The sequence below is a fragment of the Morone saxatilis genome, unplaced genomic scaffold (genome assembly GCF_004916995.1).
Source record: "Morone saxatilis isolate NCDOM2014 unplaced genomic scaffold, NCSU_SB_2.0 Contig12, whole genome shotgun sequence".
NCBI lineage: Eukaryota > Metazoa > Chordata > Actinopteri > Moronidae > Morone > Morone saxatilis.
In genome coordinates, this window is record NW_023339674.1 from 23,311,035 (window position 1) to 23,334,797 (window position 23,763).

The 23,763-nt window shown below is 43.1% G+C and overlaps 1 protein-coding gene across 1 annotated transcript in view; it reads right to left on the reverse strand.

Moving 5' to 3' along the window:
• Positions 1–23,763, reverse strand: part of crocc2 (ciliary rootlet coiled-coil, rootletin family member 2) — a 32,312-nt gene that overhangs the window by 6,260 nt on the left and 2,289 nt on the right. Inside the window, exons 4-26 of the mRNA XM_035654145.1 lie at positions 15,096–15,263; positions 14,912–14,995; positions 14,107–14,210; positions 12,844–12,988; positions 12,278–12,384; positions 11,506–11,712; positions 10,599–10,695; positions 10,321–10,410; positions 10,094–10,228; positions 9,430–9,629; positions 8,850–9,032; positions 8,255–8,399; positions 8,011–8,157; positions 7,693–7,923; positions 5,156–5,349; positions 4,506–4,633; positions 4,007–4,176; positions 3,732–3,911; positions 3,447–3,581; positions 3,228–3,371; positions 777–1,015; positions 503–662; positions 244–411 (exon numbers count right to left, since the gene is read on the reverse strand). Of these exons, the coding sequence (XP_035510038.1) occupies positions 244–411; positions 503–662; positions 777–1,015; positions 3,228–3,371; positions 3,447–3,581; positions 3,732–3,911; positions 4,007–4,176; positions 4,506–4,633; positions 5,156–5,349; positions 7,693–7,923; positions 8,011–8,157; positions 8,255–8,399; positions 8,850–9,032; positions 9,430–9,629; positions 10,094–10,228; positions 10,321–10,410; positions 10,599–10,695; positions 11,506–11,712; positions 12,278–12,384; positions 12,844–12,988; positions 14,107–14,210; positions 14,912–14,995; positions 15,096–15,263 (3,561 nt within the window). The remainder of the gene's footprint in view (positions 1–243; positions 412–502; positions 663–776; positions 1,016–3,227; positions 3,372–3,446; positions 3,582–3,731; positions 3,912–4,006; positions 4,177–4,505; positions 4,634–5,155; positions 5,350–7,692; positions 7,924–8,010; positions 8,158–8,254; positions 8,400–8,849; positions 9,033–9,429; positions 9,630–10,093; positions 10,229–10,320; positions 10,411–10,598; positions 10,696–11,505; positions 11,713–12,277; positions 12,385–12,843; positions 12,989–14,106; positions 14,211–14,911; positions 14,996–15,095; positions 15,264–23,763) is intronic.

Consider the following 23,763-nt stretch of genomic DNA (forward strand, 5'->3'; position numbering starts at 1 on the left):
AGTTTTTTTAATTTCTGGTACTAATGAAATAGATTTTTCTTTAATAAAGTATTGTCATAATCATATTTAGATTTTGAAGTAAAACTCCAGACAGCCCATTTCTGTTACAGTAGAATATACAGTGTTATGGTTCACATTCTCTGTCTCTGCATTAGTACAGCATGTATTCTTCAAGTATGTATGCAAAGGTGGAATGTTTGCTCTAACATGTTGTTAACGGACTAAGTCCCGGAAGCCTTCTACCTCATTCAGCGCTGCTTCTCTGCCAGCCTCGCACTCCAGCACTCTCTGCTTGAGAGTGAAAGCCTCACGACGTGCCTCCTCCTCCTTCTGCTCCTCCTGACATACCCGGGCTTGCAGCTCTCGCAGCTCCTGTTTCTGCCGGCCGTTCTCGCCTTCGAGGACCTTTACCTGCTCATGTTAACATAGCACATACTACTTGAAGGTAATGCTTTATTTAAAATAAATCAGATGGAAAGCAGTTAAGTCAATAATCTCTCACCTGTCTGCGCAGCTCCTGTAGCTCTCTGCGTGCCTGCAGGCGAGACTTCTCCAGCTCTCTCATACTGCTCCGTAGAGTGGTTGCCTCCTGGTGCATCGAGCTCTTACAATCCTCTAAGACGGCCACTTTCTGCTCCCTCTCCTCCACAGCTCGCCTCAAACTTGTTAAGATATGTTTAAAGTTAACAAGACAGAAAACATGAATAATACCCATTGCTGCTAAAAGATCACAACTGAAGTCACGGGAAACCTGCAGTTCCATGTGACAGCTGTACCTGCTGTTGTCACTCTCTGCTCTTTTGACGAAAGCTCTTAGTTCCTGGTTAGAGGCTTGGATGGCCTCTTTCTCTCTGGTCTCATCACCCAAGAGCCTTCTCAGGTCCAGAGCTTCTTTTCTTTGCTTGTCCCGATCCTGGGCACACTCCTGGAGCTCTCTGTGAGCCTCAATCAGCTCCCTTTGCACTTTAATAAGTCCATCCTCTGCCTCCTGCAGCTGCTGACGAAGGCCTTCTAACTTCATGTCCACATTATGGAGAGTGAAAGAAATGGTACATCAAATAGGGTAAATTAGGAGGTCTTATAGATAAAGACTAAACCTCTTATTCATAAGGTTAATAGATAAACGCCCACATTTGTTTCTTGTTCCTGGTTTCTTGATTGGCTGTCAACCCAATCTAGAATTTATTTGGTGATATAAGTTCAAAGGACTTACAAAAGACAAATCTGCCTTCAACTTCTTTAAAAACTTGTCTTAATATAAATGGTTTTCAGTATAAATTCAATAACCCAACACACACAGAAGTCTATATATTCTCAAAACATCTATTAGGATGTTACCTACAGTACATCAAAAGCTCAAACATGTACATAATCATCAAAATCAAATAGGAAAACTCCTTCAGCATACAAGTCCATACATACAGTATTTCTTCATAAAGTAATACTGACTTTGGATCAGATAATGCAGTAGGGCTTTAATGTTTGAAAGCTAAGCCTTAACATCTCCTATTTTAAGTGGTATGTGTACACTCTCAAGATACTGTATGACCTATATTCTGTTTTACTGCAACATGTGTGTAGTGAGAGAAATAGGGAGGACAGAGCTTATCTGGGCATGGATATGAGCCAGTTGGGCCTGTAGCCAGGTGCTGTCTCTCCCCATCTCCTTACTGTGGCTTGCAGCGTAAAGGATCCACAGAGAGCAACATGATAAACAGCAGCCAGCCCCCCCAGAGGTGGTGGGAGAGGAGAGGGGGGGCGAGGAGCAGAATGAGGAGGAGTGTTATGCTCAGAGGCCACACAAGATGGTTCTTTCTCATAAACTCTAATGTGAGAAAAAACAAGCCCGTGCTGATCTGGCCAATTATACTTTATTTTATCTGATTATTTTGAGGGGGGTGATGGAAGAGAGGGGCAGAGAATATGAGGGCAGCAGTGTTGTGTTATGTGGATGGGAGAGGGGGACCTGGAGTCCCAGTGGAGCCAGCCTCTCGCTGCTGCTAGGGAAAAAATAAACACTCCCCCACTGGCTTATTTACACAAGGGGCTAACTCAAACTTTGATTTCATATTATGGTACCAGGGACCGTATCCTCCCCCCATCCCTTTCTCCCTCTCTCCCCTTGCTTGCTCACTAGATCTCTGTCACACACTCTCACTCCTGCTTTGTCACTGGCTGACATGAGAATCCTGAGATGGGATGAGTGAAAATAATCAAACAAGGAAACGAGCAGGGGTGGCGGCCAAATATGACAGTGTCGCTGAGGCTTGACTTGATATATGGTAGGGAGGGCTGTCCAAACCTCAAAACTCTTTCTGCTCTGGCTCCATACAGCCTCATTCACTATACTTTGACAAGACTAAGGAGACAGAGGGAAGACAGGATGATCCTCATTTAGCTTTTTTATTGAAACCAAAAAGTCCCACACATAAACAATTCCCTTTTCCAGGGAAACCAAGCTTTTAAATCAAGGCATGGTGAGGCCCTTACAACTCTGCAGTTACATCTTAATGAGGTGACTGTGAGCTTGTTATTTCACTAAAACGCCCATCGACCCCGTGCCTGGAATCCTGACCTCAAGCAACCCCAAGAGATGAGATTTACGGCTCTCATTTGGCTCGGAGAGGTGTGTCACCGGGCCAGAATTATAGTCTCTAATTGCGTTTTTATGTTTATATTAAGGTCAATGCAACTAAATTTTCCTCCAGTGGAGCTGACAGGAAAAAAAAGACTCAGAGAGCGAGTGCTGAGCGGGAGTCTTTAAGAGTGGACACCACCTCTTCTTGTAGGATTTGGCCCTGCGTGCTCTGCACCTGATGGCACCCTGATGCTAGTAAAGCTCTGTGGCATCGGCCAACGTCAACAGCGGCCTATGGTAAATGGCTCTCCCTCACACTAGGACTAATTGGTGCAAACTCCCCCTCACACTAGAGGCAGATCCGTGGTCTCCCATCCTATGCCAAGCCAAACAGGCCTGTAATTTCCTATCCATTTCTATGATCCTACTGTACAAACCACCTCTGGTGACATCCACCCTATATATTCTATGATTTGTTTATATTTCCCTGTCCATGTCTACATCCTAACATTGACTTAAGCTCGACATTAGTCCTGTATGAGTCATCATAGCAACAGATATTATTATTCAGTGGTACCACTAAAGAGACAAGCATGTTTTTTATGTTAAAAAGAAAGGCAGAAAATAAATGTTTTTGAAAGGTTCTTACCTCCTGTTGTGTGTGTTCTCTGTGTTGGTTCAACTCTCTGACCTGCTCAGTTAGACTCTTCTTGATATTGTCATGGGAGTTCAAGGACTCTTCAAATTGAGCCTGCAAGTCTTTCAGCTCAGACTGAAGGACAGCCCTTGCATTCTGGAACACAGAGTTAAATGTAAAGAACAAGAAAAGGGACCAGAGCCTATCTGACCCAACCATACAGTATTTTACCTTATCCTGCTCCTGTTTGCTAATTGCCTCTCTCTGCATGCGCTCAAGCTCCATGCCTGCTGTGGCCAAGTCCTGCTGCATGGCGGCCAGCTTCTCCATAAGGGCTGCCTTCTCCGCCTCCTTCTGGGATAAAGCCTGGTCACAACAGACTGAGAGGTCAGGGTCATTTAATGGCTATGGCTTTTGATGGACACACACTGTTAACTGACAGATCTAAGGATGGGAACATTTTAAGGTTCATAAATAATCTAAAAAACCATAACAAACTTAAAGCAGCTCACACACCTGCTGCTTTTCACTCTCAGCCTGCAGGAGGCTTTGGTTGAAGTCCTGCTGCAGCCTTGTCAGCTCCTCTTGCACCTGCTGCAGCTCCTTCTGGCTTTGCACATGCAGCTCCTCACACTGTCTGCGCAGCTGCTCCTCAGACTGCTCCCGCTGAACCATCAGGTCTGCATACTGCTGCTCCTGGCAACCACCAAACACACACACCCCTGATGAGTTAACAGATCATCCAATTTTAAATTTGTCCAGCCAACATAACTACACAAGTCTTACTGTACCTTTTGTCGGCGCTCAGCTTCAAGCTGCTCTCTGTGAATTCGCGCTTTGCTGTTCAGGGTCAGCAGGGCATTCCTCTCTACATGGGCCAGCTTCTCCTCCAACTGACTCCGCTCTCGCTCAGCTAGTGCAGACTGGCGCTCAGCATCCACACGCATCCGAGCACCATCACCTGCACAGATGCATGCAATCTCTATCAGAATTCCACTCATATATTAGACAGATCAGGATCAGCAAGATTTTATTTACAATTACCGGGGATACTCATGCATGTCTTTATGTGGAACATGCTAGCCTAACACCACTTATCTGATCCATGTGTGTTTGTGCGGACTGGTGGGACCCTGGTCAGCTGAGAAAGCAGCTCCAGTGATCCTGCAGCCCAGCTGTTGCAGAGCTCACAGCTGAAATATGGATCTCTAGTGGGCTGTTGGAAAGGCTTCATGGCCAGGGGGCTTGGCACAGAGGACAGTGAGGTCTCTGAGGGAGGGGGCTACTCACGCGTCAAGGCCTCGTTAGCCAGGAGCAAGCTGCGCCTCTCCCCCGCCATCCTGGTGCACTCGGCCTCCAGAGACGAGGCAAGCTCCTGGCTCTCAAACAGAGCCGTCTCCAGGGACTCCTTCTCTGCTCTGGAACACAGCGGTAAAGTGGTTGGAGCTCTGAAAAAAGACCTTTGAACCACTAGGTGTAGAAGGTCATAAAATCCAATGATCCATCATGAGCAAAGTTTCCAAATAAAACCATGTTACTTAAAGACTCTTGTTACATGTGACTGGCTGCACTTTAGAAAGTAAAATTTGCTTAAAAAGTTAAAATGACCTTAAATACACATTGGCAGTTGGCCTGACACATACATACACACACACACACACACACACACACACTGGGTTGTTTATGATGCCTTTGAGGAGACTGACTTACATTCATTCCTTACACTCTTAACCTAACCATAACCGATACGTCCCTAAACCCAACCGTGACCCTGACCTTAACCGATGAAGAGAGAAACAATTTACTGTAGCTTGTGCTGAATGCAACTCTAAAAAAACAAACTGGGAAAACTGGTTTTAAAACTAAAATTGGTCCCAAAACATTTTAGAGGTCAAACCACACAAACAAACACACACACACATGCACAAACACACTCAGACCTAAGTGCACCCAACTCCTGCGTGAGACCACAGGCGTTTCGGTCAGCGGAGTTTAGCTTGACGTCCAGAGCAGCCTTGTCCTTGGCCAGCTCCTCCCTGTCATGGGTAGCTCTCTTTAGGGCTGTGGTCTGTGTCTCAAGCTCCTTCCTGCACGCACAAAGCTCCTCTGACACAGTCTGCATCTGCCTGTTGACCTGGAGACCGATATACACAAATAAAAAAATACCATCAAGCAATTAATTTATACTTGTTGCTTCAAGCAGGCAAAAAAGGAGTATACGCTAAATCATCATATGCATTCAAACTACAACATACACACTTCATAGCTGTATTGCCATAACTGTGGAACACATTTTTCATGAGTAGGAGTGTGTGCAGCAGAAGGAACTCCTATATTAACAGTTACGTTATGGTTGGTAATGTGTATCTGTTGGATTGAGAATGAACCCAACCTCTACACTTAATGCAGCCACATTTCATGAACTAATATTGAACTCTCAGTACCCCTTTTTTTTGCTGTTATGAAGCATAAATTAAACAAACTTTAAGTGATTCATGACAGTGTATAGTAATTGCAAGGCCATAACAAATGCACTGCCTGAAGCAAAACAAAAATGATTAGTGGGGTTATGATTTTTTCCCGGTTACTACTTAAATCACTTTGACACACCACAGGACCTCTATCTAGCAACAAAAATAATGAACTGGGAACATGTGCAGTTGATGTAGAATTTTAATCAGCATTTATTAAAACTCCAACAACAGATTGTTGTATGAAAGTACTGAGGAGAGGATTGTCCTGGGATTCATCTTTCACTGTAGAAATGCACTGAATTCAGCGGCCAATTTAAAATGGAAATGACACTTAAATCCAAACATAGGTTTGCACATGTGAAACATTATTTGAGGCATTCACAATCAACTGGAGTCATTTTATGTAATATCTCAAAATTTTGTGAAATACACATATTGATACTACTTTTATGTCTGTACACTAAATATAAAGCCAGAGCCAGCAGGCGATTAGCTTAGCTTAGCATGAAGACTAGAAGCAAGCAGAATAAAATTTGCCTGGCTCTGCCCAAAGGCAAATCAGCCTATCAGCATGTTATATCTTATTTGTTTACAAAAATCAACGTGTAAAAACGACATGTTGCAGTTTAATGACGGGTTACGTGTACAACCAATTTTTTGCCTTTCTGATGTCTCCACTGCTTGCCTGGCAACCTCCCCATCACAATAGGACTCCACCGGCTTAGCCAAGAAACAATTCCAGCACGTAAACCCCTCATAAAACCACAGCCTCATCTTTACGTTACTGTTTGTGTGCAAATTAAACAAATGAGGTATGACGTGTTAATTAGTGAGCTTTAGAGCTGCTGGTAGGCAGATTTTTTTTAAAAACTTTGGACAGCATAAGGCTAGCTGTTTCCCCCTATCTACCAGTATTTTATGCTAAACTAAACTAACCAAGCTAAACTTCTGCTTAATATTTAGCTTACTGACATGGAAGTGGTATTAATCTTTTCATCTAACACTGAGCAAGAAAGCTAATGAGCTTATTTCCCAAAACGTTCAAACTGTCCATGGGTTATTCTCCTGGAGCCAAATAATGTTAAAGCTGTATTCTGAAACAGAAATAAATGTTAACTATTAACTTTCGGATCTCAAAATGGTATTTCCCTGATAAACTGTGCCTTCAAGGCACTAACACACTAGCACACCGTCACACAATGTTTGAGTCTATAACGGGCCCCTGCAACTTCTAATATTTCACTGCAACGGATTGTTTGAAAAGCAACAATCATTGTAATTTGATTTTAAACCAAACTAAAATGAACTCACACTAACTAAATATTAGCACATGATGTCTTTCAGCCTCTCCTTAGGTAAATATTAAAGTGGATGAATTACATCAATGTTATGGATGTGAGTGGTGCCCAATAAGGGGATGAAACATGAGCTTAGCACGATGGAGGCCACACCAGGGCTTGTTTTATACACGGCTGATTTATTTTCACAGATAAGCTATCTAAAAATGTTTGGATGGAATTTGTCAAATTGTTTAGGTTTGTTATATTCTAGCTGAGATCAACACGGATATCCTAGTTTCACATTCAGAACAGATAACAAAATAGGGGAGGATTCCTTTCATTCTTTAGGGGACGAAATAGCGAATTCTGGATCTGCTAAGGGGAGAGTGGGAACACTTTAGGTGTTAATTTATTGGGTCTTTCACGAACCCCCACTGGATATTAGATGTCTATCTATTTATCTTTTCCAGTTCACATTTGTTCATCCCCTGCTTGTTATTTCCCAAGTTGCTCATAAAACAGAGTGTAGCTCAAACTGCTCTCCATATCCCATTTGACAGATAAAACCATGGCAGATGTGTCCAGTACCTCCAATACATTTTAATGTGACAACATGCTAAACAAACCTGCTGAAAGCCATTAATAACATCAACACAGTTCTCCCAGGTGGTGGGAGCTGGGAGGATAGAGGCTGAAGTGTGTAAATGGCCAGGGGCCTCTGACCTGGGAGTGCTGCTCCAGGGCCTGAGCGTTCTCCTTCTGCAGCAGGCTCAGCTCAGCTTCTAGCTTCTGGCAGAGATCCTGCAAGTGGCTGCGGGAGCTCTCCAGGGCTTGTTTCTCAGCAAGCAGATTCATCATCTCCTGTTGCACCCGTGCTGTATCCTCCCTGGCCGCTGCCCGTTCTACTTCAGCTTCCCGTCTACGTTCAGCAAGCTCTGCCTTCTCACCTTCCGTCTGGAAGGGGAAACAGAAATATTTCACATCTGTTCTGTTCAACTCTGCCTTCCATCAATGTACAGGGCAAACTGCGCAGCTACTGACCTGCAGCAGAATACGATTGAGTTCCACCTTGTCTTTGGCTAAGCCTTCGCTCAGGGCAGCCATTTTGGCAAGAGAGTCTTTTAGAGCAGCCTCTTGGTTCTGCAGTTTGGTGAGGGCTAACTCATGTGCAGCACTCTGGGACTCCATCTGTGGAGTGAATCACAAATATTAGGAGGATTTAAACCCCCTAGTGAGAATCTAGTAATACAGATCAGGCTACCTGGTGCAGAACAAAGCAGTTTACCTTGCTGAGAGCCAGAGCGAGGCTGGCCTTATCATCCTCCAGCACCTCCTTCTGCAGGGTGATTTGACTCAGAGCCTCCTTTACTGTCACAAGCTCCCTACGAAGATCTGAGTGCTTCCCTTCAAGCTCCTCCAGACTCCTCTCGCTGCAACACAAAATGTAACACATACGTGACTCTCTCATGCTGTTTCTTTGTCTCACACACATGCAGATTATTTATATAAACAAAATCCCTTAACAGTAATCCATCTCCACTTTGAAAGATGAAGAAATGTTGGTGCCAAAGGCCATAACACTGAGGGAGTTACTTTTTTGCTGTATTGCATGTCCTGCTCCAATTCTCAGCTAATCAAATTTTTTTAAGCAAAAGAAAGCCTCAAAAAGAGGAAAAAAAGACGTTTTCTTCTTGCATGAGTGCAGTAATGCAATGTAAATCATTTACATTTTCATCCAAATGTCATCTGGGTGAATTGCCGGCCGGAGAATGACATGTGTTACTGATCTGAACTCTAAACAAACGGAGCTTGAAAACAATCACGGGTGACGGGGTGTGTGTGTGTTGTGTAACGGTCATTCTGCCTTGCTCATGCTGTACCCTCTTTGGGCCTCTGTGCGCTGGCGTGACAGCTGCATCTCCAGATCCTCCCTCTGCTGCCTCAGGAGGTCCCGCTGTCTCTGGAGCTCCAGCGATGAGCCCCGCAGTACCTCCAGCTCAGCACTCTGGGAGTCCACCTCCTGCTGCACCTCTGACAGCAGCTTCTCCAAGCTGCCTTTCTCGCTGTGAGGCACAGAGGTAGAGAGAGGCAGAGGAAAAGAAAGAGAGAGAGTATGCTGAGGTCAGTTGCTGCACAATGATTATCTACATCATAATTATTAGAACACTTGGTTTTCTTCTTTACTTCTTGTATAATGTTGCATAAATATTGTTTTTGGAGATGTTTAATGAAAATTATCTGCCTAATTAAACACAAAACCAAACTATAATATTTGTCATCATCATCATAATCATTATAACATTTGTATTTTTCCAAAAACAACATTTAGTCCTAATGGCAATTTCACAAATAACAAAACAAAGTCTAGCAAATATGAAAAACAATACAATTCTTTTTAATCTACAGTCTTGAAGCATCGACACAGTCCAGGAAACGGGTAACTGCAGGATCAGGAAGTACCTGGAGATGAGCTCCAGAGAGCAGTGATATCTGTTGCTGTCTCTGAGGCTTTCCTCCAGAGCTTTTTTAGCCTCCTGACTTTCCCTCCTTACTTCCTGGATACTCTGCTCCAGCTCTCTCCTCTCAGCGTCCCTCTCCTGCAGGTGATCCCGCAGTGTGTCCACTTGCTCCAGAGCGGCATCCAGACGCCCATGCAGGTCCTGTGGTTTGAACACGGGTGCGGTGTTTGTGTGTGGGTGTAGGCAGAGAAACTTGGGTGAAATGTCATGACAAAGTGTTATATATATTATCTGTATAAAACAGTAAAACAGTGGTTCCCAACATTTTTGGCTTCTGACCTCTTAAAATTAGGCTATATCTACTTGTGACCAGTCGTTAAGGGGTTATGACATTAGTGTATACATGAGCAGTTCAACCACAGAATGACTTTTCCTTTTCAGATTGTCTCAGCTGTAGGACTTTACGTGCCTGGAGAGTTGAAAAAACTGTATTTTACAAGAAAAAAGGCAAAAATAGAAAAAAATAATAATTTGGAAATGTATATATATATTTTCTTTGGGATCTCTTAGATTTCTTTTGGGACCTCTTGAGCCGTTCCTACCCTCAGATTGGGAGCCACTGTCCTAAAACATCTACAAGAAGGAAAGAGCAGTTTTTATTGGACCTGTGTTTGTTTTTGGTGCTTGGAGAGAGCACTCTGCACAGCCATCAGGGTAGTGTTCCTCAGAGGAGACCGGCCATGAAGAGGCGAGGAGGACACACTTTCAGATCCGCTGCTATCACCCTCGCTGCCAACCAACTGAACACAGCAGGTATAATGAAGAACGAAAAACATTAAACTTCTTATGTGCTAACCGAATGCATGATGTAGCTCAGTGCGTTTGTTCTGACCTGCTGGATGTGGCATAAAATCTTTTGGAGGGCTTGGATCTCTGTGTGGAGGACCTCCATCTCTGCTTTATCCTCTGTTCTCCTCGTCTCCTGAGCAGGAAACCATTATGGTCAGATAAGCAGTACACATAGAGCAAGCCTGACATTCCCCAGATGGCAGCCTTCTAGACAAGGAAGTCGTGGAGTTTATCAAGCCTAAGGTCCAGACTATAGGCAGTTTAGTCCCCTTAACCACCCCTCTATCTGCCACCTCCCAATCATGATTCCCAAGGTCCCACCATCCTGTCCAGACTGATCTGCATGGTGTTGAGGCTGGCATCCTTCTCACTGCTCTGGCTGCGGAGGTACTTCACCGTGTCAGTCAGTTCCAGGATTCTGCATAGATCAAAATGCACGTAAATGGACAGAAAATAAAATCATAAACACACAGTTCCCTGAGACGTTGAAGAAACAAGACTGGCATGTCCACCTCCTCTAGTACACCATCAACACTATCATATTCTCTGCACAGAATCATGGGATTAACAATGACTTTTGATAAGATCAAAAGCCAGCTAAGATCCAGAACACAAAGGCACTGACATTCCTGCAGTCTTCTGACTGAAGTGCAAAGGAGATGGTACAAAAGACTTAATTCTTCTGTATCAGAACAAGAGAAATGGCTTGATGGGCAGGATTTTAATGATCAAAGCCTATGTAAAGTTCTGGGGTTCCATCTAAGGGATTAAATTTGGCATTCCTTTCAATCATAGGAAGAATGTAAATTTTGAAATTGATCAAACGATTGTGCTATAGGTGACCTCAGGCCAAGAATTTTTGATGTCTTTTTATTCCTGACAGTGCTGGACAGCTAGATCAATCGAGAGACTGTAGAAAAATATGGGCGTAGGGTTTGTGCTGTCAGTCAGTTGAGCTGAGGTGGGATCAGGAAGAGACAACTTAAGACCTAAAATGTTCTTAATTGAACAATTGAACTTACATTAGTAGTTATAGAGACCCAAAGTCATGGAGAAAAATGTATCAACTGTTGAGAGATAAATTGAGGGTTTTCTTAGTTGCTTCAATGTGTTATCACTGAAACCAGCATCAAATGCAGTTTAAAGCTATGTCTTGTGTCAATTTCAAAAGACATGAAACAAACTCTTTAAGAAAAACAGGCCCAGATGGATTTGGAGATGACTTTACCTCGAGTTAAGTTCGACTTTCTCTGCATCCCAGCGACCCTGAAGCTGCATGGCTTCTTTCAACTTGTCTTTCAGCTGCCTCTCCAGTGCTGACGTCTCCACACCACTAGAGGTGCTCTCCTGCGTTACTTTGGCCTCTAAGTTCATGCAGGCAACATGCAGCTGCCGGCTGGCAGAGACACACTCCCCGCGCATATCGGACAGAGTCCTGGTGAACAGAATAATGTGCATTGAGATTTATAGAATGAATATGAAAGATCCAAAAGGGTAAGAAAATATGACATGCTGTTTTTGTTCATACAGTTGTGAGCCATTAGTCTAATTAAAAAACTGCCTGTTTCTGTTTGAAAGGGAAGGATGTCTGTAGTGGTTAAGCTCTGGGATCAGGGCTCACTTTGAAGTGTGTTCAGTTTAAGTTACAGTACAGCCTCTGACATGATCACAGCTGTCTATGAGCTGAGCAATCATTATTAAAGCAAATTACTCTTCAATAGTGCTCACAGTGGTTCAACATGATATAAGCCATGTCTTATAGAGCTCAAGCTTTGTCCTGATGGATGATTTCAACAGTGAGGCTAGACACCTTAAGCCATCGGTGCCCCCAGTGAGGACAATAAGCAGGGAGACAGGCGACCCTGTTGACCTGTTCCACTTTGATCCTTGGCTGAGAGAGATGGATTGTGGTTGCAGTCGTGAGTGTGAGACACAAGAGAGGTGGGGGTCTTGTGGAATCCTGAGTCGCTGGAGGGATTCTGGCAGTGTGCCACACTCACCTGTCAGTGAAAGTCCTTAGCTGGGTGAAAGTGCTCCGCAGGGAAGCGGCCTGGCGCCATAGTGCTCTGACACGAGCCTGTTCGCGGCTCAGCCGGGAGGCGCACGTCTGCAGAGGGAAGCAGACAACAAGGGGTCTAGAGACTGGAGGGTGGGTGGCAGGGGTTGCTTACAGCAAATGATGGCACCTCTCATTTTATTGTGATCCCAAACAGATGCAATGCTGGAACTCCTGGGCTCTGGCACACTGGCACACATACAAATAATTGGATTTCCCTGAATCAACAGATGTAGCCCATTTACAGCACGAACGCCAGATTGTTTGCACAAAATTTTCCTCCCCCTCAGCAGTTGGAATGTTTTCACAGGAAACAACAACTCAAAAATCATAGCAGTGAAACGAACAGGGAATGAGAATGAATTGACAAAACTGGCTATGAATGGAATTCCTACCCCATGTGAACTCAACAGGAGTTTAATTGCACAATCTATGTGCAGAAAGGGATAAACTTGAGCTTTCCCTGTTGATTTTCTGACTCAAGCACTTCATTTTTGTGGTTTTTCTCACCTCTTGCTCTCTGCGCAGACGGGTATCACACAACTCCACGTCTCCACGAGCCTTCCACAAGCTCTCTGTCAGTCCATGGTTGACAGTGCCTGCCTGCTCCAGTTGTTCCCGCAGCATAGAGTTGACTTGGCTGAGGCTGGCACACCTGTAAATAACAAGCGCTGTGACACTGAGAGGACATTTTGGACTTCTCCCCTGACAAACAACTGTCACGACACCCTCCTGTAACCCCTCCACAGCACCCAAACTTCATCACATTCACATGGCCAGCATTTCACTCTTACATCTGCAGCTTTTAGATCCACCCTTGCCAACCACACTTACAGGGTGAACATGTGTGACAGTTTTATAACGTCTGTGTCAACTTAGATTTAATTTCAACCAGATCTGCTTGTATAGTCATTTACAAAAATGTTTACATCATTCTCACACTAAACACACACCCTGTTACAGTAAAGCATGCCACACTGCTATGTTTGGTTAGGTTTGGTCTGAGGGGAAGCCAAACCCATGTTTGCATGTATGGGATGATATTGTGTTGAAAGGGAACTGAGACATAGGAAAAAAGGGATCAGTAATCGCAATAATAAGCAAAAACATATAAATGGATTGGAGACTTAATCTCTACACTACATTTACATTAAAAAGTGCTTAAGTGGATAGAGCTTGGTAACTCTACAGTGAGTGATATTTTAGTAAAAATTATCAGGTCCTGGCAAAGCTTCTGCCAAGGGCATTTCAAATAAAGTTCCATAACTGCATAAATCATAGGGCATTAAAACCTGGCCTCAGCTGCAGAGGTTGGCCCATACTTAATGTGAAGCATCGTTAAAATGCTTTAGAGAAGAGAGCCAATAGTACCACTAATTTTCCCTGACAAACTGGATGCTGAGATTATCTGCCAAGGGCAGGTTCTGCCTTCGCCCTGCAGCAGGGGCAGGGGAAAACAGCAGGAAAGCTCAAGGAAATGCTGGGAATATCTCTGCTCCACGCATTTCACAGAAATATGTCTATGTCTTTTGATTTCTGCTTCTGAACAAGAAACAGAGGAAGAAAAACGGGAGCAAATTTCTTACAGGCTTATCCATGAATTTACTGCTCTAAGTCTGCGCCCAGATAGAGACTCCCTGCTGCTGTAGGTTGTCTGATTTCTGGATTCCAAACTTTCTGCAGTCCATAATATTTATAACTTACGAGTACAGAAGCCTTACAAGTTTCTGTATTGGACCTGACTACCTTTACAGCATGGTGCCCATCACTCACCTCTTCTGCTCCTCCTCGAGCTGAGCAGTCTTATTCCTCATTACCATATTGAGATCCTGCTCTGCCCGCTGCTGACGCTGGGCTGAGTCCAGGTGGGCCTGCAGCTGAACACGCACACAAACACATACACACCACCACTGCTGGCATCCTGATAACACTCCAGTATATGCTAGCAGTAGTAATTTGCAGGTACCTAATATGTATAAAGCAACATAATTATGGTGGAAATCTGCTAATCCAAATTCTCGGTGGAGGCCACTCAGCCAAGAATAATATTTGGATGAACTAAATACTTTTGAATAAAATCGTATTCAGGACATGTTTTACTTTTCATTTCCGCATGATTCCTTTGCTGGTTGTTAAAATGCCTTTCATTGCTTGTATAAACAACTGGATTCGAACAAATGAACATAAAGGATAGAATTGTATTGCAACATAATTCTTGGATATATAATGGTTTATAGTACTCATGTCTGAACCAATTATAACTACTTGAACAAAAAACACGAGTTCAATCCTTTAACACAATTTAGAATATTTTTGTAAATATTGTAACATACTGTGTTAGGCAATAATGATAATAAATAATAATTTTACCACCCTGCCACCATCCTCTTTGTCAGCAGAAAGAATCTATCTATTGGACTACACTACCCCAGCTTATTGAGGGTTTAATGCTAACAGGGCAATGTCAGTAGATGGCCTCTAGAGGACCCTAGCAGGCCCTTTAGACTTAAGACTTGAATATTTACAGTATATCTAAGCAACACTGATCCTTGAAGGTGATGCTACAGTCTTGACATACCAACAATCTCATCTTCTCAGACTCAGAGGTCTTCTCCAGCACCTGCTCTTCCAGTTCCCCACACCTCTTCTTGTACTGTAGAACCTCGTATACAACAAACAAAAGGTGCACAGTTAAAGCCAAAGGAACCTTTTTACATTTTTCATTTCATTACAATTTAAGAATAGTGACCATTTCTGTTTACCTTGGTTTGCAGCTTCTGAACAAGTTGGGCTTGTCTCTGCTGGGCCTCCTGGTAGACCCTCAGTTTTTGCCTGTAAGCTCTCTCCTTGTTCTGCAATTGCAGGGATCCTGGTGATACACTGTCCTGGTCTGAATCCACTGCTGACTGCAGCATCAGCATCTGATCAAGCTGGATGGAGTGGTAACAAATGCGCTTTAACGAGTTTGACAATGTGACAGGATATTGCACATTACAATACACAGTACACATGTTCTCTGCACTGTTATGAGTAAGATACATTTGTATAGTCTAATGAGATCCATTGCAACAGGCCTGCAAGCTTGTATTCTGTTTTCTGTTTTCTGTTTTACTGCCATTTTTTGGCTGTTGCTGTACTGGGCTGCATTATTCTGAACCGTATGTCTATTGCACCATCCACAGGGTGAAGGATAAGTTTGCATTCAGACGAGTCATTCAGCAGTTTTTAAACAGTTCACTGTGGGTTGTGTTTGTGAAAAAAATAAAGTTAATGCATGGGAGCTTTCCATAGGGTATTTGGACAGAGGGGTATAGGCCAAAAAGAACATCTTACAATACAGCACTCTTGAGTGGTAATTACTGTCATCACATGATTTAATGATATCAATACTGATGAGATTGAATATGTGCATAGTATGTTCCCCACAAGAACAGAAACCCTGTAATAGTCAACATTTGATTGACTACACCAATCTGGAGACAATCAGTATTAATTCAGCGTGAGGGTTGGACAAACAGTGGCTAGACTTAAATATGGGGTGAGGGGTTATAGTATTACTGTCAGTCTATGGAATATCCAAGTACAGTATGTAAGTATATTGTTTATGCATGATGGCTGTATCTGTCGAGTGCAAGATATACAAATGTACTGGTCTTTCTCATTGTGGAATCTCATATCCTCTCCCATATCTGAAATCCAAATGTCCTGTAACCTCTCAACCTCACACAACCTAAACTCCCTCTGCACCACCCACTCTCTATGCTGGTGCCAGACACCCTGTCCTCACTAATACAAACCACATGGCCCTAGAGCACTACAACACACTGCGTGCCTCCAGCTGCCCTTGCCGACTTCTCATTTAAAAAGAGAGGAAGAGAGCGAGAGCGAGGGAGCGCCCTCCCTGCAACACACTCCAAACCACCATCCAAGCCCTTCAAATCAACCCTGCGACCCACTCCCTCCCACCTCTCTTCTGTACCTCATCTCTTCTCTGGGTGGTTAATCTCTCCAGCAGGCTCCAAGAGAGCCAAGACAATAGTCTCACTGTTCAACACTGAACCCAGCCACTTTGCCACCATTATTAACACATTTTCAAATGCCCTTTTCAGAATTTTATACTACAAACCACGCTAACGGCGATCATGCACTTGGCTCTGTGCTTTTGGTGTTTTTCTCCAAGGACCAGGAGAGCACAAAAGCTTCTTTTACTGCCCGTTGTTGAGGTGACAGCTTTAGGGACTGAGAAGGGAGGAACAACATGGGCGGAGTGTTTGAAACACACAAAACTGCAGCAGCTGTGTTTAAAGGGACTCCTGGAAACAGCTGTGCGTGAAGCATTAGTGATTATGCATCTTTTCAAGTATTTTGGCACAACTATATCAATAACACTGACATACTAACAAGCATGTACTTTATAAATACACCTAGAATACATGGCCATAGCACACAAGGTTTATTACAGCACTTGAGCACAATCTACATGTGGAGCTTTATAGAGGGGTCTCTTTACAACTTTGGGGAAGGGGACTGGAGTACAACTGAGACCACAGTGTACTACACCACTGTAACTCATCAAAACACAAACCTAATCAGTGATTTCCACATATTTGCCAGTGATAAGACTCTGCCCCAGAGGGAGCACAGTCAACACAATAGCCGAAATTAACCCATATATGGATGCTGCTGGTGCAAAACTGAGAAATGGGACCAAGTTGACCACCCACCACTATAACCTCTCTGTAAAAATACACCAAGTGATCACAATATAAACGTTACTAATAGTTTTATGATTATGCAATAATACAGGATTCAGATAAATGATATTATACTTTAAAAGTGTTGTGGAGCAATATTTTGTATGAGTGAGTCCCTGTTTTGTTTGCTCGAGTGCATGCACATACACGAGCACCCGGCTGGCGCGATACACAGTCCTGCCGCCAGTTTCACACTAGTCTGGTAATCAACAGTTGCCGGCGGTAAATCACAGAGAGGCGTAGCAATGCACCAACAGAGGAAACACAGAAGACTGCTAGCCAGTAAACAGTCATTTAAAATAATTGTAATATCAGCTTTGTAAACGTTTTACGAGGACGGAAATGCATTCAACATGTCTGTCAGGCTTCAAGGATACACACAATATGTTTTGGTGCGTTGCATTGAATGTAAACATAATTTTGTTTGCTTGAAAGAAAACTCCCAAAGGGCACCTTTAACAGCGTTGATCCCCAAACCAAAAAATAAACAAATAAAATTAGTTGGGTTTCTGGAGCTGCAAGCCGTCAGGAAGGGCAATGTCATGTCACAACCTAGTCTGGAATAGAGCTGTAACTTTTCTCATCTTGAGCTTGACTTCTTGTGTTTTCTGAACTATGGGAAACTAAAATAAAAGAAAACACATATTGCAGAGACATTCCCACCTCCCTAGAGCTGTAAGGTCATGCAAAGTACAAAAAGGTTGCACATTTGTATGTCACAATTTGCCCCTATGTCTATGTGTAGTTACTTCCATCAACTGTCACTGCTGTTGACTACGCCCTCCCTACCTTCCTGTGCACTCAGTGACCAGGTATCCCTAGCAACTGGTACAGAACCCCGCCCTGCCCGTATGAGGAGGGTTGTTTACACTTTTTCATACATTTCATACATAACTGCAGTGTGTGGGCTTCTTGCCAGCGCCTCGCCCCTGCTTCACACACTACTGAGGGGACGCTTTTTTATTGTTTCTCCCCGGTCAGCTGTAAAGCAGGAGGCCGGGGGCTGCTCTAGATTAGCCATGCTCCGTGCAAGAAGCTCCCAAGTGGGCGCATAGCAGTCTGTTGTGGAGACCCCCCCCCCACCATTTACTCCTTTGCTCTGCTTGCATCATTTAATCTCATCACCCTCATCTCCAAGTTAGCTTGAACTCATTGTTCTTCACAACACGCCCATCCATTGGTGACTGTAAAAAGGCAAAAGAGAGAAGCGAGTAATCCCAGTCCTCCATCTGCCCTAACTCAGGGGCTTACAGGGCTTACTGGGGGCCCAGAAGTGTGCTCACTGAACACCCTTGCTATTTACGATCTGCCTTAGAGTACAATCACTCTCGAGCAGCCTCCGCGGCCCCCTAAAGTGGGCTGAGCCTAATCCCAATGTAGCCTGACTCTTTGAGGTCATCTACTGCCATTTTGCAATAATGTTCAAGATTCAATTTATACAAAAACAGCCTTTTTGTCATGGTATGTTTTATGCCTCCATATGGTTGCTATGGTTCCTTTTCTTTTTTTTTCATTACCAAGTATCTGTTTCTTGAGCCCTGCTTATGTTTCCAAAGTAAAAGATTTTTCAGCCTCTTAAAATGTGCTTTGAATTAGCTTTTTATATTTCTTGATATTTATGATTTGTGCCACTCCTTGTATTGTCTCTTTTGATAAATATTTCAAACAACATCAAGGGATAATCTTGCTTTGATTCATCTGCCAACAAGCAACAAGAGAATCATTTTCAAGGCCCTTGTGAAGGCTTTGGTGTTTGGGCCAAAACTTGCTGCCTTGCTCATGTGGTAGATCAAGATCCAATCCATTTCAGTTACCAAGTTATGATCACAATATTCTCTCACTGACCTAATGTCACAACATTTGGAGATCTGATAACTCACCAGTTTATCTAATGTTTTAACAGGGTTTTGTAAAATATCTTAGAAATTCAGAAGTCATTTTTTCCTCTCTCACTATATTACACAGGCATTGTGGATTCACTTCTGTTCATCTATACAGAGATACATTTTCAGGCATATGCAGCAACTAGTCCACATCCTCAGTCCCTCTTTCTTTCTATCTCTGACTTACTCAGGACAAAATCTGGCCATCAGTACGCAGTCCAGCCAGCATGTGAAGGGTTACAGCTGCAATCGTTTTCCCTGGCTTGGCCTGGGCCCAGAGGCTTAATAAAGGGAATTAATGGAGTGCACTATCTGTCAGATTCCTAAACACAGCTGGAGCGGATGTCCATCGCCCCCAAGCTGCCCAAAAAACTTACTATCCTACTTCAACAACATACCCGTTCCCCTTTCCCCTCACATTACCCCCTGAGTGCTGACTCCGTGAAAGAGCCCCAGCTGATTGTGAAAGCTGTTTATGTATCATCACTGACGGTAATTACACAATGTGGGATAACAAACAGGGAGAATGGAAGTGAGGAGGGAGAGCTGCTGAGTGTGTTACCATGGGGTGAACTTTTTGGTTATGGGGACAGCTGCTGTGATGGCATACAGGGGACACAAGTGATCTGTGTAAATACAGCCAAACTAATAATACATGCTGTGTACTCACAAGCATGTGGCTGGCCTTGCAGCACTTAACACAACGCCCCCCAGCAAGGACAACGCTGTACAAAGCCTACACACACAGAAACCCCACTCAGTCAGTTCAACTTCACATCTGAGCAGGCAGTCTTGACATGTGAAAAAGATCTGAAAAGTGCGCTTAATGTTTGACTTTAAAGTCAGGTAACGTGAGTAGCCTAATGTCAAATGCTGAAAAGGTTTAATGGAATACTTTCATCAGAAATTGAGCACTGGGATGGGCTTTTAAGCATATTTTCTCTGGGGAAGGCAATTAATTTTTACAATTTCATGATAGTCAGGCTTTTTGGCAGTGTTCCATTCAAACTGCAGCCGGAATTAAAGGGTTTGTGCCAGCAGGAAAAACAAACTTGAAACAGAGAGGGGTAGCAGGGTAAAAGGGGACAGTAACACAATCCCTCAAAACAGACTTCTTCTCTTCTATCTGCTTCAACTATGTTTGACAGAGTTTTTATGCAGAGACCCAGGGGATTCAAGATTTCAGAGGGCGCTCGCAAATGGCAGTTGGTGTCAGGAATCATTCAGCAAGAGTTTATCTTTATCCAACTCACTGCCACACTGCAGTATTGTGCAGCCACTCGCTAAGTGTTCAGGCAGTAGGGGATGGATGTCTATGTCTGAGAAAAGGCACACTGGCAAGGCTCCAAAAGCAACACAGAGGGTTCAGAAATCACCCCGACCCCGAATTCTCCAACCTCCTGAGGCCATCCAACTCACAAACTGGGTCAGGGGCTATCCTGGTTCAGGTGCAATTTTCTGGGGTCACCAGAGATCACGCTGAATGACTTAACAGAGACACAGAGGAAGGCTTTCAGAGTCCAGGTGTGACTTCACCAGCATTGCGTTAATGGTCCTCTGTCAGGTCAAGAGACTTAAGGAAAGCTCAGGAAGAATTAGAATTTGGGACATCTAAGTATGGTCCTCCTTCAATGGTGGGCCTGATTCATTCTGAGACTATGAGCATCAGATGGATTTCAGAAAGAAACTTTTGGTAGTTGGGCATCATATTTCATCTTCCAAGAAGAAGTGTCAAAGGGGACAACCTTGTTTCAAACTGAAAAACAAAATACTTTAAAGGAAGAGTAAACATTTTGGGAAATATTCTTATTAGCTCTCTTGCCAAGAGTTAGATAAGAAAATAATCTGTACAGTAAATATAAAAATAAATATGAAGAGATAACCAACAGCCAGTTAGCTTAGCTTAGCACAAAGACTGGAAACAGGGAAAACAGTCTCTGCCCAAAGTAAAAAAAAAACAATCAGCCACTACCAGTACCTCTAAAGCTCACTAATCAACACATTAGATCACATTTGAGAAGAAGAAGTGAAGCAAGGAGTGGACACTCCCTTGTCACCAAATGTGCTGATTTACTGATGTAGAAAACATTTTAAGGCTTGTGTCATACAGACATGGCTGTTCCTTAAACAAACTGACATAGTGATCCTCTTTTCTCCATCCAAACTGCCATTTCAACCAGATGAGTTTGTAACTGACTTGATCAGCTGACTTTGCTTTGTGCTTATTGGCTGTTGAAACAGATTGTTTTATGTTCTAAAAACCAGCCACTGGAGAATTGACAAGCTGAGTGGGGCAAGTTCACACCGCTGCAATTTTCCCCTGCAACGTTCTAAAACTCATTGTGAGTCTTTGGTGATTGTACACTAATGAAAACATACCTATGAATATTATATTCCATTTCGACAATACATTCTCCTAAATGTTACACACTGGACCTTTACACCTTCCTGCTGCTGGCTTTAAGGTTTCTTTGGGTTGGTCCATCCCATGCCTGACAAACTGAAATGAAAAATGGCTGGTCACCTAGTATCAACCTGATCACAAAAGGCATAGAGCAATTTGGCCTGTAAGTAATTACAAGGGCTGGTTGTTTGACCCTTGGAACTGACAGGAGGGCATACTCCAGCTGTGAGCTGCAACTGTAAGATGGCTGTTACTGTATGTGCACTGTGATACCTGGTCCCCACCATGCTGAGTGCTTTTCAGCAACACATGCAACCAAAAACTGCTCTGGGGACAGGGTACTGCAGCTGGCTTTGTTTGCTTATCCTCGACAGAATGAGTGCAGAATTGATCCTTCCTAAGTGCCAATCGTCCGTCAGAACAACGATCAACTTTATCCTTTCCTTTTCCTATCCTTAAATATTGTTATATTATTATGTGCTAGGCTATGTTGAAAAGACAACCAAATTTTAAAGATGGGTAAAAGATAAAAGCAAATAAATTACACTTAAGTCACTTAAGTTAATAGCTAATATTAGCAAAACGCTGGTCACTAGCTAGCTAAACTAACGAAGTCATGTAATTAGCTACCTAAGTTACCATAAAATCCAGTGTGTAACATTTAAAGGATCTATTGGCAGAAATGGAACGTATAATATTATAGGTATATTTTAATTAGTGTATAATCACTTGAATATAGGAATGAGCCATTTTTATATACAGATCCTGCAGGTCTCCTATGGAATCCGCTATGTTGAACCGCCATTTGTCTACAGTAGCCCAGAATGGACAAACCAAGAACTGGCTGCAGATAGGGCCTTCATTTATTTTGGCCATCATAGTTTCTCCTACACACTTCACAGTCCCTTCCCATTCCCACGTTGTCAAATACAGACGTGAGTGGTGTTCAATTAGTCAATCTGCAACTTCACCACTTGATGCCACTAAATCCTACACACTGGTCCTTTAAGATGTTTTTAGTCATTGAGATGATGGCCTAGCACATAGGAGAAAGTTGACAAGAAAAACTAACCCTAATCGTAACTAAATTAGTCTTTTTGTTTAATTATTAATTTCAACAATTAGATTTTACATCATCATCATATGATACCACCAAAGGGAAATATCTATACAAAAATGCTCAACCCTACTGTTACCTACTGAGATTTGAAAGTGTCTGGCCGCTTTCCAAAGAGCAGGTAAGGCATACTGATATGGGCCCCAACATATACTGGCAAATTGAATCATACTATATGATAAATTCAGTAATATGATCCCTTCTGCAGTAAATGTTGAGGGAGAAAGCCATATGCAGGTAAGATTCTTGGCCTAAATGTTAACTCCACATGGATGCCACAGCCAAGGCAGTGAATTTGGCTCTAGGGCATTGATTATCACGCTGCATTAACATCACATCACAGCAAAGCTGCCAAACAATCATGCTGTTCTGCAGGGAAAAAAGTAAGGAGAGGCAGGAGCCTTAAGACAAGTCACAACACGAGTCCTGTAATGAACCTCTTGCCTTGTGAGACACCACTGCATAAAACATTCAGCTGTGTTTACAGTTATAATTTCTCTGATCTTTGTAAAAAAAGGGTAGGTCTCTTGCTAAACCTGAACCCCTCCGCCCTTCAAATTGCTACTCAGTGGTGTGAGCATCAACACTTGCATATGTTTCCTTCTGTTTAATGCCTTTTCACACATCTAAAAATATCAACAAAATAAATATGCTATATATACCTGCCAAGCTAATTAAGTTATATTTATAGCCTCGGTTTTAAAATAAGTTCCAAGAGTAAGGCAAGCAGTGGGAGTTCATTAGATTTAAGCAGCAGAATGAGTGTAGTGTTATCACAAATGGCTGCTTTGTGCAACACGAAAAATGAGCTTTTTCTTCAGCAGTCTCAAGGGAGGAGGCCAGTGACCTTCACAATTTCCCCCCAAAAACAGCAGCCACTACATGGAGGGGCAACCATGGGGGGGCTATGAAGGGAGACGCCGGTCCTCGTGAGCACAGGGGGTCTGAGTCTACCTGAACAGACCACAAGGAAACCCTTCATGAACCACACTCCCCTCTCTTATTTACTCTTACAAACACATACACACACGCACATGCATCCACACACGCACACACACACACACGCACAATGGATGCTCAAAGAGTACTTACTGTAATATGTAAACTGCAATTCTACAGCAGTTAAACAAAGATGTCTGACATAAAATATGTGCCAAGTAAAATTAATTCAGTCACGAGCCTGTACATGTGTATTCCGACATTTTTCCAACTCAGTTTTCACTACAGTACATGCAAAGCTGTTATAACCTTCCCACACTGTTTGTTTGCTCA